The 15,303-nt window shown below is 42.3% G+C and overlaps 1 protein-coding gene across 1 annotated transcript in view; it reads right to left on the reverse strand.

The window, feature by feature from the left end:
• The window catches only part of pkn2 (protein kinase N2), a 138,113-nt gene that overhangs the window by 8,357 nt on the left and 114,453 nt on the right, over positions 1-15,303 (reverse strand). Inside the window, 7 exon segments of the mRNA XM_034182478.1 lie at positions 2,315-2,377; positions 4,917-5,093; positions 5,182-5,273; positions 5,352-5,427; positions 6,778-6,914; positions 10,985-11,111; positions 14,567-14,723. Coding sequence (XP_034038369.1) covers positions 2,315-2,377; positions 4,917-5,093; positions 5,182-5,273; positions 5,352-5,427; positions 6,778-6,914; positions 10,985-11,111; positions 14,567-14,723 — 829 coding nt within the window.

A 15,303-nucleotide genomic window follows, 5' to 3' on the forward strand; every position in this document is an offset into this window, starting at 1 on the left:
ACCATGAGCAGTGGATTCAGCCATGGAAACATCAGTCAGTGAGTTGCAGCAAGAAAATAAAAGATTGCAGGCCAAGTTCTCAGACCTAGAGGGGAGGACTAGGCGAAACAACATAAAAATTGTTGGCATCCTGGAAATCGAGGAGAAAGGGACACCAATGGAATTTGTCTGCAACCTTATTCCCAAGCTGCTGGGGACCAACAACTTTACAGTCCTCTCTAAAAATTGGCCGTGCTTCACTGCGCATGCGTCATTAGTCGCAGTTTACTGATTAACACCTAGTTCTGCTTCAAAATGCACTCCAGTCATCATCTATCGTAACAACAGATATCTGAAGCGTTTGTACAACAATCATTTCCACATAAATTCAGCATTATTTCATCATAAAAGACGGATGAAGTGATCAGAGCGTCGCGGCTAAACGAGCTGGTAGCTGATGCATTCACTGGGTGTCGGTCATTTCAAAGCGTCACGGAATTTTGCTGAGTTTCTGCTTAAAATGGCCTCGTTTCTGCTTAAAACTGACTTTAGAATGATTTAAGAAGTTTTACCTTTATCATCTGATGGTTAGTAATCACATTAATTCATTTGACTGCTTTGGGTGAAGACAGTCAGACTCAGACGTGCTGCTGTGGTCTGAAATGACGCATGTGATTTTTAGGGGGGGACTGTTCGGTCTGTGGCACCAGTAGTCATTATCGGGGCACATTTGTCTTTTACTAAAAACAGACAAGGATGAACCAGATCCTGGCAGTTACAGATCCATTTCTTTACTAAACTACAATCTTAAAATAATCACAAAAGTGTTAGCAAGTCCATCAGGCAAGCATATAGCAATTTTATCCACCCAGACCAAACAGGATTTATTCCAGGCAGGTACTTATTCTGTAATGTCTGTAAAATTCTCAATGTTTTGTATGCTGATTATGGGGAAAATGACAGACCTGCTATACTGTCTCTAGACGCTAATAAGGCATGCAGCATGATAAAATGCCCCTATTTATTTTCAACACTGAAGAAGCTTGGATTCGGCAACACTTTGATAGAATAGGTCAAAATATTATGCACTAATCCAAAATTCTTCATTCTCACTAATGGCGATAGATTTGATCCATTCCCCCTGCAGTGCGGCATTCACCAAGGGAACCCATTCTCCCCCTTGTTGCTTAACACTGCACTGGAGCCTGTGGCAATTTGCCGTGTATCCTTGTATGCAGATGACTTCCTCGTCTGTCTATTCAACCCAGTAGACTATATTCCTATTTCACTAGAGTATATAAATTCCTTTGGGAAGATCTCAGGTTACATCATAAACAGGGGAAAGATGGAAGTCATACCTTTAGTGGATCAATTTACAGATATTTTCCTGAACAAACTGCCATTTAGAGTGGTGAAGGATTGTTTCACCTACCTGGGACTTAAACTAACTAGGAGCCCAAAGCATCTTTTCAGATTTAACTTCACAGAAGCTGTGAAAAAAATTCAAAGTGAATACTGAGTCCTGGAGAATACTGCCCTTATCCACGATTGGTCGGGTAAATACAGTCAAAATGGTGAGCCTACCCAGGTTCTACCCATATACCTAAATGCATCCTTCTTTAAAAAGCTTGACTCTGGCTCTGTCCTACATTATACAACTTTTGGACTGCAATTTTTAAGTGGACCTCAAAAGCCTATACCACTGACATTTAGTTAAACTATGACCTGGCTATCTTCAGATACTTGGCAGAGTATTTTGAACTACCGCATAACTTACAGACTGCTCTGTACTTAGCTAAGAACTTATTCTTCCGACTTGGAACTCCACCACTCCACCTTGCTTTCTGCACTGGCTTGAAAAGATGCTGTCAATCATACAAATGGAAAAACTGTGTTTGTATAAAGCCAATACACAGGACAGATTTGTGAGAATATGGGGACCTTTCATGGAACAGGTTCAAATAACCCCATAGTGACCACTGACCTGCTTGATTCCAAGAACCGCCATGGTGTGTAACTTCATTTATTTTATTCACACTGACTTGCCTGGACTCAAGATGATAGTACTGTGACACCTGTATGAGACTATTTGTTATTTTGCAGACTGGCAGCCTTTTTTTATTCTGTTTTTGTTTCGTCTTTTGTTCCACTTGTGCTTCATGTGTTATTATTATAAAATGGAAAATTGCAAATAAATTATTAAAAACCAACTTCCAGATCACTCGAGGACGGAGGAACGTTTTAAAGTTTATGTTTCCCAAAGTCTCACTTCCTGTCAAATCCAAAAGGTGTACTTCTACTAGATGAATGAATGGTGTATGAACGTGACACTTACCTGTAGACAATCTTATGGTCGTGCAGAAACTGTAATCCTAAAACCACACATGCTGCATAAAACCTGCAAGAGCACAAAACACGACACTTTAGGTCAAAGTGAAGTCACAAGTCAGAATCCTGCAGACTTAAGTTGGTTACAAGGGAACAAGAATTAACATGTTAAGTCCATTACCAGTTAGGAAATAACCAGTTTACTCTCTCTAATCCCCAAACAGCTTTTGACCCCCCCCCCCCCCCCCTTGGACCCTGATACACGTACTCATTGTGGGATCAGTTTTCACTGCACACCAAAAAACAAAAACAACAAAAACAAAACACAGCAATTTCTGATATTTAATCCCTCTTATCGAGCGGACAATATAAGTATGAACCTTCCGTTCCTCTGTATATGAGCCATGGTCATAGACATCAAGTCATGAAATGACATGTATGAAGCAGTGCGCTCTTATGTCCACATTTGCTGGGGCCGCGTGGCCGGCCGGCCCCACTTGTCCAGAGAGTGGCGCACCGAAGGACGCGGTGTCATGTGGACCATAGCCGACATGGGTGACGTGACATTCAGATCGCCAGCTGAGTGGAGACATGATCAGATGGTTCTTTTCGCATGGCACAGCCTGCCGATGTGAGCGCTGCACGATCGCTCCGGCTGTTGCAAAGGCGATATGTGTTTTTATGCATTTCCACGTGAGGATAGCATGCCCACGCACACGCCTTATGGTGGAGTGTAGTAAGGCGTTGTCCTTCATCCCACAGTATGTGTTCTCCAGCTCTGACTTGCAAGTCCACAGATCCCAACAGCAGGACACGCCCACCTTACTGAAAGAACTCAGCTCAAAGAAAAAATATCTTAACCTCTGTTCCTTTGTTATATGATTATTTATTTTATGTATTTGTTATAGAATTATGTAATTAGTTATTGTTGTATACATTTAATTGTCCTGTTCTGTGTTTTTAATTTAACATGTCGTGCACTGAGCCGCAGCTGGAACTGATGAGAGCCCACTCACACATGTGCATTGATTGGAGTGTTGTTCATATTGTTGATGGCACAACATATGTCCTCCAGCTGAGTTGCGAATACATAGCGGTCAGCTGTTCCAGACATTACAGCTGTCCAGTGATCGCACTGCAGCCACCTCAGTCACACATGAGTATGTTCGATCGTGGCTTGGGGGGGGGGGTGCTTGCATGACGTGTGTTGCTTGGTAACGGAACATTCGTGGGCCACTCAGGAAATGTGCTGCCATTTGCACAGCTACCTCGAAAGTGGTCAGCTGCTCTCTACTCTCGTGCTGGCAGCGAGAATGGCCCCACCTTTTCTACGTGCCCTGCGGGTGGTGTTGGATGTTCGTGGGCGGCACCTGGACTCCAGCCGGGAGTGGGTTGAATGGTCACTCGTCCGGCATTCAATGACATTCGGATGCTGGTGTGAAGGCTGCCTCGATGGCGTCATTCAGCCACGGTTTGACATGGATGATGATTTTGTGTAGCTCCTCGGCCGCAGCACAATCTGTCCGACCTGCATACAACGTGCCGTTCAAATATCCGAACACGATCAGATGGTAGTGTGACCTCATCATGTTCGCCGTTCAAATGGGTTTCTGGTGTGAGCAGCACGTGAACAGAGAGTGCATGTGCCTGTCCCCGAATGAATGTGGTGACTGCTGTACGAGGCATTCGAGAGCGACTCCGATTTCCCATGAGTGTCATGTGACTCCTCCTTCATGCGCCATTCTGCCTCAGTCATGTTATGTGTGAAGGGGCCCTTAGGCTTGACACAGCTTCTTTAAGACCACTTCGACATGTCTAACAAAATGATGAAAATTTCTATATCACACAGCAACACCACTTAATATATTTACTAGATTAACTGAGTTGCACATAAATAAAAAATATGATAATAATAGCAATAATAATTACACTGGTCAAAATGATTTTTCTTGCATGGTGTTTTTCAATGGATTTTAGGTCATTTGGAGGTCCTGCATCTGAATCTGGTGTTAGTTAGTTTTTGTCAATCACATCACATTTTTGAGATATAAAAACACATTTCTCGTACCAAACATTGAAGCAAAAGCTGCAGTCTTGCAAATCTTTTTGGCACTATAAACGATATTACGGCTCTTGTTCACATTTCGCAAACCTGGTTTAAAAACTATGCTTTTGAAGCTGTTTTTGTGCACGATTAGTGGCGTCAAACATGTGAGGGAATGATCAACTTCTGCGTAATCCATCAATACGGAACATGCAGATTGAAAAAAAAAAAGGTGATGTGATAGAGGAAATCTGAGCTCAGATTTGGATTCAGAACCCCAAAATTACCCCAAGTCAGTTCTCAAAGTCCATGCAAGAAAAGAAAACTTTTTTTTAGCTGACCAGTGTAATAATGACTGTAGAGGTTTTACACTTTAAGCTTTGATAATTTGGGAAATACAGACAGGCTCACTAGGATTTGGACAATATTACCATCTTTGTAATGTTATCTCTGTGCAACTCCACCATGGGAGTTGAAATTTAACACTCAAAATGTGGTTTTTGGTGCTGTGATAATAAATATATCACATTAGACTCCAGCAGGTTAACGGGTCTCGTTGACTCACACTGCTCTGGGCTCAGAGAAAACATCAGCGTGGATGTGCATCATCAGGTCACCGCCCGCTGCGTACTCCATGACGAAGCAAACGTGCTCCTGCGTCTGGAAACACGCAAACAGGTTGACCAAGAACGGGTGACGGACGCTGTTCACTGTTTCAAAAATCCGCTTCTCACACATCAGGCTGCAAATGAAAAGACCAACATGAACAAAAAGTCTGATGCACTCCAACAAAAAGCATCTTTTGTGAGAAAATGTGCTAAACACGTCACCTGTCCACTTCATCACGAGCCACAATGTCGCCCTTCTTCAGAGCTTTGATAGCAAACATCTCTCCTGTGCTTTTATACTCCGACAGCAGCACCTGCACACAAAAGTCACGCCTCAGAGAAGCCCAACCCCAATGCTCCACTCTGTGCACTGCAAAAACTATCAACAGTACCTTCCCAAAGTGGCCACGCCCCAGAACCGCCACACATTTGAAGTCCTGGAGACTGAAGTGGAACTCTTCTTCTTCTCTGAATACACACATTTTCAGACATTCAGTGCACACAGACACAACAACAAGTTGCTGAGCTAAACAACAAATATGGGAATCTGAATATTTATCATCTCTTTCTGGCACTTTATGTGGAGCCACCTCACAAGCTAACTCCACCACCCTGCATGCAGCCCAACCTTTTCAAGAATCACAACTATGAACAAATACTATGGTGTCTTGAGAAGTTGATATGAGACCTTTCTGCTCACATCCTCTATGATTCTTCTTATTGTTATCGGATTATGACTTTCCCTGTAAACACAATTTGTTCAAGAAAACTGAATTTATTGTAGATTTCATTTCTAAATTCGAAAAAAAAATTTTGTTGAAATGTTGGAACATGGATTTGAACTTGTTCCACTATCGTTTATGAGATTAGCTGCACGAAAAAGTAATTTGAACTTTAACTTGTTCAAATCATTTTGTGCCAACAAGATTTGTGGATACAACAACCAAAGTGTTACACTTTTTGCTTAAATATTTCACAAAGAAATACAGTTATTTTCACTTTCTTGAGAATTCTTTCAAGAATTTAATTCTCTCCACAAAGCTTAAATACAAGTTGCACCTGTCCAAAAATTCCTCTATAAAGATGTACGGCCTTGCAAATTTTAGAAAAGTGACAAAATTTAGTTTCTATCAAAATCTATGCATTATATAATGTTTGTTTACTTTTGAAACATGTTGCGTACACACTATTTGTAAGATGTCTTGCAAATCACTTCAGAGATGTTATCTGGTCTCAAAAACGGTGTTTTTAGATTTAGAAGTGTTTATTTCTCACCACCTTCTACAAAATATATGAGAAACATAACAGATTTATACAGAAATAAGCATGGACCAGACAGTGTGCTCCACTTATAAAGGAATCACATAGTGTCCCTAGGAAAGCTTAAGCCAGGGTACTGGAGAGGAGACTTCGACAGTTAGTTGAACCTCAGATTCAGGAGAAGCAATGTGGGTTCCACCTGTGGACCAGTTCTTTACCCACACAAGGATATTAGAAGGGTCTTGGCAGTATAGCCAACCAATTATTTATTTAGGGTACCCTTCAACCTAGATATTTTTTTATGTAGTGTAGTTCAGTACTACATTAGTCCAACCATTTGTGTGAAAATCTGTAATGTCCCAATTTAAAAACACATTTTTATTATCTTTGTTTTGATGCTCCACCCAATCTACCCCAAAATGTTACGGGTTCCATTCTTGGCCAAATTTTTTTTAATACTGCTAATAAGCCAACAGAAAGTGAAAACATGCTACAAATATGGCAGCACTCAGTTCAGACTAAAAGATTAAAAAGTAACAAACATCCTTAATTTCCGACCTGATCACTGCGTCTTTTTGGATGGCTGTGAGCTCCAGGTCTGGGGGCTGAAACTCATTCTCCTGAACCCGGTCGAGGTCCAGTTTGACTACAATGCTGTTTCTCTGGTTCAGGAAGTCAAACGAGGCCAAAGCGTCCTGCAGATGGGGAACACAGAAGCACAGATCAAATTTGAAGCTAAAACAATTTATTTAAAGGTGATAGAGGTTGAATGGGGCATTAATCCTTGTTCTGTGATGTGATATGTAGCCCAAAAAAATTGGTTGGGTCTGTAATGGCTCAGAACCTTCCTAAAAGGCTCTCTGAAACAGCTATGTTACTATGCTGGGTTTAGAATGCCTCGTTTGCCTTTAATGGCGTCGTTTCGGAGCTTATTTGGCAACCTCATTATGAAATCAATCAATCAATCAATTTTTTTATATAGCGCCAAATCACAACAAACAGTTGCCCCAAGGCGCTTTATATTGTAAGGCAAGGCCATACAATAATTATGTAAAACCCCAACGGTCAAAACGACCCCCTGTGAGCAAGCACTTGGCTACAGTGGGAAGGAAAAACTCCCTTTTAACAGGAAGAAACCTCCAGCAGAACCAGGCTCAGGGAGGGGCAGTCTTCTGCTGGGACTGGTTGGGGCTGAGGGAGAGAACCAGGAAAAAGACATGCTGTGGAGGGGAGCAGAGATCGATCACTAATGATTAAATGCAGAGTGGTGCATACAGAGCAAAAAGAGAAAGAAACAGTGCATCATGGGAACCCCCCAGCAGTCTACGTCTATAGCAGCATAACTAAGGGATGGTTCAGGGTCACCTGATCCAGCCCTAACTATAAGCTTTAGCAAAAAGGAAAGTTTTAAGCCTAATCTTAAAAGTAGAGAGGGTGTCTGTCTCCCTGATCTGAATTGGGAGCTGGTTCCACAGGAGAGGAGCCTGAAAAGCTGAAATGCAAGTAGGTGGCGCTGATCGGTTGACGTTGTTCGATTGGCTGCCCTTGCTCTCACTGAAAAGAACGCATTATTTATTTATTTTCATTGCTTTTATATTTTCTGTTGTGTTTCTATTCAGGTTTTTTTTTGCCTCTTTCTCTAAAATTGTATATAATAATAATTAGATTATTAATATATAAACAAAAATAAATTTAAGAAATATTACAATTTGAAAACAAATGCACCCGAACGTGGTAACAGCTGCAATGCTAACTTTTAACATTGAAAATGCCATAGACATGCTAACGCATTAGCATCGCTCCCGTTTTTAAGTTATAAAATACATCTATCAACTGTTTCAGAAGAACATAACAGGTCGGTTTAACATAGAAAAGGTAAATAATACTCACAGACATATGCTCTTTAGGGTGTTAGCAGGAGAAAATTAAGCAAAAGAAAGAAAGAATAATCGAAGCATTGCTTCAATCTGTGAAGCACTGCTTCGATTGGTTCAAGGTTCAAAGCAAAGCCGTGCTGCAGAAAAGTTGTTTACGGACCCGCTGCAGGGTCTGTAATCAATACAGAAATGATCATTTTCCTGACAAACACCCACCAAAACAACGGCCACTCTGACGGACTGATAACATAATCGTTACGCACAAAGCTTATTGATCTCGGTGGATCGAGTCATTTCTTAACGATACCCAAAAGGAACCGGTTCTCGATACACATCCCTAGCTGCTAAGGGGTTAGCTCATTCCCTTTAGAGGAACAAACCAGAGCTAACGTGCCATTCTAACGTGCAATCTTACAACAGGAATATGGCGCAACACAAATTTAAAACAAAAGAAAATGTGATACTCACAGGCTGTACTGATTGCTGGGGTTGATTTTATCGCAGAATCGGAACTGACCCTCTACTGAGTATTAAATGCCGACCGAAGCCAGCTCGAAATCGTGCAAGGTTTGTGAAACAGTCCTCCGTGAAATGCGCAGAGCAAAGAAATAGTCGGCGGTTGTATGTACTGGGGATGCAATTAAAAATGAATAAAAGCCAGTGATCGCGTACATTGCTTTCCGTGGGAAGATCGTAGTCTGCTAAAACAGCCTGGGAAAGCACACCTGTAGCTCGCCATTGCTTCTCTTCGAGTGTTACGAATGGGTGGGCACAACCTTATGAATAATTAATTTCGAAGGGGCGTGTGTGAAAGGGGGTGGGTGGGGGTGTGTGTGTGTGGGGGGGGCTATTGGTGAAAAAGTGACTTAAGTTTTCTCTCAAAAACGGATTGGCCTGTTTTCTAGGGGCAATTCAAAAAAGGAGAAATACTTGAAACAGAGGTTCTGAAATTTGCTGGTACTTAGTGTGTATTCCCCACAGCGGGGAGACTCTGAACTAACACCAAAAACATGAAAAAGATGATTTTGATTCTCTAAAAAAAAAAAAAGAGAGTAATTTTGACCAAATATAGGGAAAATGGCATTAAGAAAACCATGTATGTATTTTTGTATTTGCCTGAAATTGTTTCCCCTTCCTGATAGCCACCCAAGGAATATCTGTATAAAATTTCAAAAAAATTCATTCAGCAGTTTTTGAGAAAGTCAGTGACTGGAGATTATTTATTTTATTTAATTAATTATTTAACGAGTCATCACAACACAACATCACATCACTGACAAATCATTTATTGGTGTGAATCCTGTCATTGGCGAGTTTAGTTAAAGATGACAGGTGGACATATACGAGGTCTATTAGAAAAGAAACCGACAGTTTTATTTTTTTTAAAAACTATATGGATTTGAATCACGTGTGATTACATCAGCCAAGCTTGAACCCTTGTGCACGCATGCGCACAAGGGTTCAAGCTTGGCTGTTTTTCCACGCCTGTCGGTGACGTCATTCGCCTGTGAGCACGCCTTGTGGAAGGAGTGGTCCAGCCCCCTCGTTGGATTTTCATTGTCTGAGAAGTTGCTGAGAGACTGGCGCTGTGCTTGATCAAAATTTTTTCAAGAACTGTGAGGCACATCCAAGTGGAGACCATTCGAGAAATTCAGCTGGTTTTCGGTGTAAATTTTAACGGCTGATGAGAGATTTTGGATTGTTTCTATCGCTGTAAGGACTGCCCACGGAGCGGGACGTCGCGCAGCACTCCGAGGCAACGTCGTCACCTATTTCAAGCTGTAAACCTCCAAATTTAAGCTTCTGTTGACCCAGGACGTTGTGAGAGAACAGAGAACTTTCAGAAGAGGTCGGAATCAGCAGTTTATCTGGACATTCTACTGTTAAAGGAGATTTTTTTAATGAAAGACGTGCGGACGGATTGGCGCGTCGGCTCGCAGCAGGCGCGGCGCGCCCGCCACAGGAAGAACACCTCCGTGTTGATAACCATTTGTAAAATCCAGGCGGCTTTTGGTGGCTTTCAGTTAAGTGAGTATCTGAGAAATTGTTTAACAGCAGGGCATGTTCCAACTTGTCCTTAAGGCTTCCAACGGAGGTGTTTTTCCTGGGGCAGGCGCACCGCGACGCGCCAATCCGTCCGCACGTCTTTCATTAAAAAATCTCCTTTAACAGTGGAATGTCCGGATAAACTGCTGATTCCGACCTCTTCTGAAACTTCTCTGTTCTCTCACGACGTCCTGGTTCAACAGAGGCTTAAATTTGGAGGTTTTCAGCTTGAAACAGGATGACGACGTTGCCCCGGAGCGCTGCGCGACGTCCCGCTCCGTGGGAAGTCCTTACAGCGATAGAAACAATCCAAAATCTCTCATCAGCCGTTAAAATTTTCACCGAAAACCAGCTGAATTTCTCGAATGATGTCCACTCGGATGTGCCTCACAGTTTTTGAAAAAAGTTTGATCAAGCACAGCGCCAGTCTCTCAGCAACTTCTCAGACAAAGGAATTCCGACGACGGGGGTGGACCACTCCTTCCACAAGGCGTGCTCACAGGCGAATGACGTCACCGACAGGCGTGAAAAAACTCTCGCATGCCCACGAGGGTTCAAGCTTGGCTGATGTAATCACACGTGATTCAAATCCATATGGTTTTTTAAAAATAATAAGGTTGGATACTTTTCTCACAGACCTCGTATTTGGGAGACAACCAATGAGGAGGGGCCTGCTGGTTGTCTGACATGAATCACTGCACCATCAGCTATTTTTAAGCTGTGAACAAAAACACCCTGAAATCAGAGAGGAGGCGGTAACGAGCCAGTTCGTCCTCATGAACCTGCACTTGGTGACTTCTCCCATGATTCTTTTTTGCAGTTCACTCTGTCAAAAGCTTTACCTGCACTTCCTCCTTGTTGGGCATCTTATCCTGCACCAGCGGTTCTCGGATGTCGTCAGGTGCCGGGTAGTGCCTGGGTCTTGGGATTGGTGCTTTGTCAAAGTCCAGCTTGGTCACAAGTGGGTCACTGTGGACAAACAAGGGTCAGTGATACAGGGAGAGATACCAAGTGATGGGTTGGAAACAATGGTGCTGGTCTTCCTGTTGCAAAACATGTTCACATCAACATGGCAAACCCACCACGCCACACGTAACACCGGCTTGGTGGAGTCATTTCTGCACAGAATTCATCCCTGCCATGTCTGCATATTTATCTCGAGGACTTTTAATACAATACATATTAAAGTGCACTGTATACTATAATTCATAGAACAAAACTATTTATCTGTTAAAACAACTTAAATCCATATAAACATGGACATATATTCTTTGCATGGCCGCACACTCACGCTTTAATAATTGATGACATCATGAAGCCATATGGTATCAGATCTGTAAGTGGCCCCACATGCACATAAAAATCCGGTTGCTCACTGATTATTGGCCGTTATCTGATTTTTAAGTGGTCATGTAAACGGCAAAATCTGATACGCTTTATCTGGTAACAAGAGTTATCTGATCACGAGAAATCGGATTAAGACACCTGGATATCTCCCCAATACTCTGATTTCTTCAGCACATTAATCAGATTCATTTCATTGTTTTATTTCATTGTTTGAACGGCCCTGTGTGTTGTTTCAGCGTTCTAAAGAGCAAATTTCTTGGAGATATATGTCATTTATAAACAAATATATTAAAGTGGACATCATATTTCTGGCACAAGGACATCAACTCCGCCAACCTCCTCACTAGAGAGAGAGAGAGAGAGAGAGAGAGAGAGAGAGAGAGAGAGAGAGAGAGAGAGAGAGAGAGAGAGAGAGAGACAGAGACAGAGACAGAGAGAGAGACATACAGAGAGAGAGAGAGAGACAGACCGAACAGACAGAGAGGGAGACATACAGAGAGAGAGGGACGGAAAGAAAGAGAGACAGGTGGAGAAAGGAAGAGAGAGAGAGAGAGAGAGAGAGAGAGAGAGAGAGAGAGAGAGAGAGAGACATACAGAGAGAGACATACAGAGAGAGACAGAGAGAGAGAGAGAGAGACATACAGAGAGAGAGAGAGAGACAGACCGAACAGACAGAGAGGGAGACATACAGAGAGAAAGGGACGGAAAGAAAGAGAGACAGGTGGAGAAAGGAAGAGAGAGAGAGAGAGAGAGAGAGCGAGAGAGAGACACAGAGAAATGGACAGATGAAGAGACAAACAGAGACAGAGGGAGACATACAGAGAGAGAAACACATCCAGGGCAGACAAACATCGAGGGACTTCTTTAAAAGCGCTGCGTTTCTTTAGTAAATTCCATGAAAAGGAATTAAAATATTTCCCAGACTCGTCTTCCAAAACATCTTCTCGTCAGGCTGTGATGACAAATCTGACTGAAATGATGTACCAGGTCAGATTAAGACTTTATATTTACTCAATGTGTCAATGGTTTTAACAAGCGGCTATTTGTACATAGCCGTATTAGTAACATTCATACGTAACGCAGCCTTGTTATGATTAGGGGTTATAAATGGTCGTATTAGGACTATAGCTTCTGCTGCTGAGTCAATCAATGGACAGCAGTGGGTTAGAGTGCGGCCCAATATTTTGGTACTACAGGCTTCTCTGTGAGGCTGAGAGCAACACGATGCTGTGTCTTTTAAAAAAATACAAGAAACATACTGTTTTGCTTTAAATACACAATAAGTCTATTTCAGGTGATCAGCGTGGACCCTGTTTCCCTTAAAGGACATACCGCATGTTTTTTAGCGTCCCAGTTAGCAAGACAACATAAAAGTACTAATGATTGTAAGTCTCTCTGCGCGCACGTGCTAATAATTAGTGAACGCTGATCTATTTTATTCCTCTCACTCTGAGCATTAGCAGGTGCATTTCCAGAAAACGTCTCACTCGGCAATTCTCTGCATTTTTCGGCGTGTGATGCACATTTTAGAATGTGCAGAAACATCCCGATGACTGACAGACCGAGGGAAACGAACCTGCTCCCTCTGAAAACGAAGCTTCTGACGTTTCGTTCGGGAGTGCTGGCTCAGATTTACAGACAGGAGACAACACACTTCACCCTGAAACTCTTTTTCAGAGTGTCGGATTTTGAAACCTAAAGTGTGGTGATGCGCTGTTTGTGTGCATGCTGGTTTACTGAAGCTGTGTACATGGACGTCGGGACATCTCCATGATGCTGTTTCTAACAGACTTCCTGACACAGAGATGGATTTGTTACACTGGAAAAAGTCAGATTACATTAGTTCCAAGAGTTAATGGACTTTAGTTCTCTCATGATTGTGGCACGTAAAGGCAGAGCAGCAGCCGACGAACACGCCTGTGTACGTGGGGGCTCTGATTGTGTGGAGTTTACATTTGGAAAGAAATATACCTCTGGGTGAGTCTTGCATGTTCAGGATTTTAATCCTTTTGTGTTTTGCAGCAAGCTTTTTTTTTTTTTTTTTTTTTTACTTTGAGTGTGAATTTGGAGCTGGAATGTGTGTGTGTTGTGTGTGTGTGTGTGCGCGTGCTCTGTGCAGCTGATGAGTGGCTCCTGCCGCTGTGAACATGAATGTACATTTTTTTTCCCCCAGCAGCAGATATTATTATAATTTTTTTTTTTTTAGATTTTATTGATAACAACACTCATAATTAATCGTGCTCAAAACTGATCCTTCAGCAGAGATGGTTATTGACAGGCTGCGTTTATGACTCACGGCCATAGGTGCACTAAACCTTTTCAGGGCTGCTGCTTTTATCGTGACTGCATCAAAATGAACAGTTACCACTTAAAAACGAGTCATCACAACACAACATCACACTTATATTAACTGTGGAATTAATCTGTACCTCAGTTCTTAATGACAGCGGCTCCATTCCACTGAAGCGCACGCTGGGACGCTTCTACGGCAGAAACACCCGAGTACTCACGAATACTTTGCTTTTGGTAGTCTCCGTAGCTGTTTGCTGTGAATGCTGTATACTTTGAAACCGGTCACAGACGTGTACAACGTAATCCCGGTGGATCATCGGATGGTCACTAACAACCTATATCCGAATTGTTATGATTTTGGTGCGACATGTCCTTTCAAAGTCTTTAACTCGGTGTCCATTTTGAAAAGTTGTAGCTTCTGCATCTGCAACAGTACGCTGTACTGTTTGCTCTGTTTTTCACTGGAGTGTTACAGCGCCACATGCACTGTTTTCAGTGTCCCACAGCTGATGTGTAACATTTATTAACTGCTTCAGGAATGAAATTTTTTTGTTCTAACCAGTTTGGCAACGTTAATTTTGCGGTGGAACCCAAAACTGGAAATGTTAAAATACAGTTTCTGTTCGGAACGAACCAGTTGGGGAAAAAAAATTCTGGTTCAAAGCTCTGTGCACACATATCGCCTCTTGATGTCAGTGCATTGCAAAGTCATTGCAAATTGCAAAGTTCAACTTGATCCAACTTTCACAATTTTAAAACTTTCACAATCAAAATTTCTGGTGTACCTGCTGGGTGTGGGTGACCCGGGCAGGCTGCTGGGTCCAGTTTCTGGCGCCTGTGGGCTGAAGGAATTGTTGCTGATCGTTGGTATGGCTCTTCTCACCAGACGGCCCCATGTGGCGATGTTGATGTTCATCTGAGGTGCTCGCAGGAAGGTTTTACCTGCGGGGGGGGGGGGGGGGGGGGGGGGGGGTGTTGTTCATCATCAACTGTTATATGGACATTTTGAAGAGCACAGCCACATTTTCAATAGGGGCAATCCCACATCAAAATTTCTTGGCCCTAGTTGGCTCGAGAGTCAGAGTTGAGTAAGTAGGACCACTTTAAAAAAAATAAGATAAAATAAAAAAATTGTCAAACCTCGTATTACCTAATATTTTATATCCACTTATGCATGCATAACTAGTTACTGCTGAATACAACAGAGTATGTACAATTCACACATGATTATTTTTGCGTTTTTCTTGGGTGTCTACTTTAATTTGCATTTACGCAAGATTACCACTTATCTACACCAGACAAATCCAATTAGTCATGTTTTATGAATCACGATTTATTCCAATGGCACAAATTTTTTAATAAGCTAAAATCTCCTCCATTGCTTACAATGTTCTGCAATGCTACTTTTACAACAGACTACACCTGATTTTAGGCCTCAATTGGGTATCTGTCCCCCAATCCAAAACTCAGACAATCCGGTATCAAAACGCGGCAAGAGGTTACCACCTTTACACCAGTCAAG

The sequence above is a fragment of the Thalassophryne amazonica genome, chromosome 12 (assembly GCF_902500255.1).
Source record: "Thalassophryne amazonica chromosome 12, fThaAma1.1, whole genome shotgun sequence".
NCBI lineage: Eukaryota > Metazoa > Chordata > Actinopteri > Batrachoidiformes > Batrachoididae > Thalassophryne > Thalassophryne amazonica.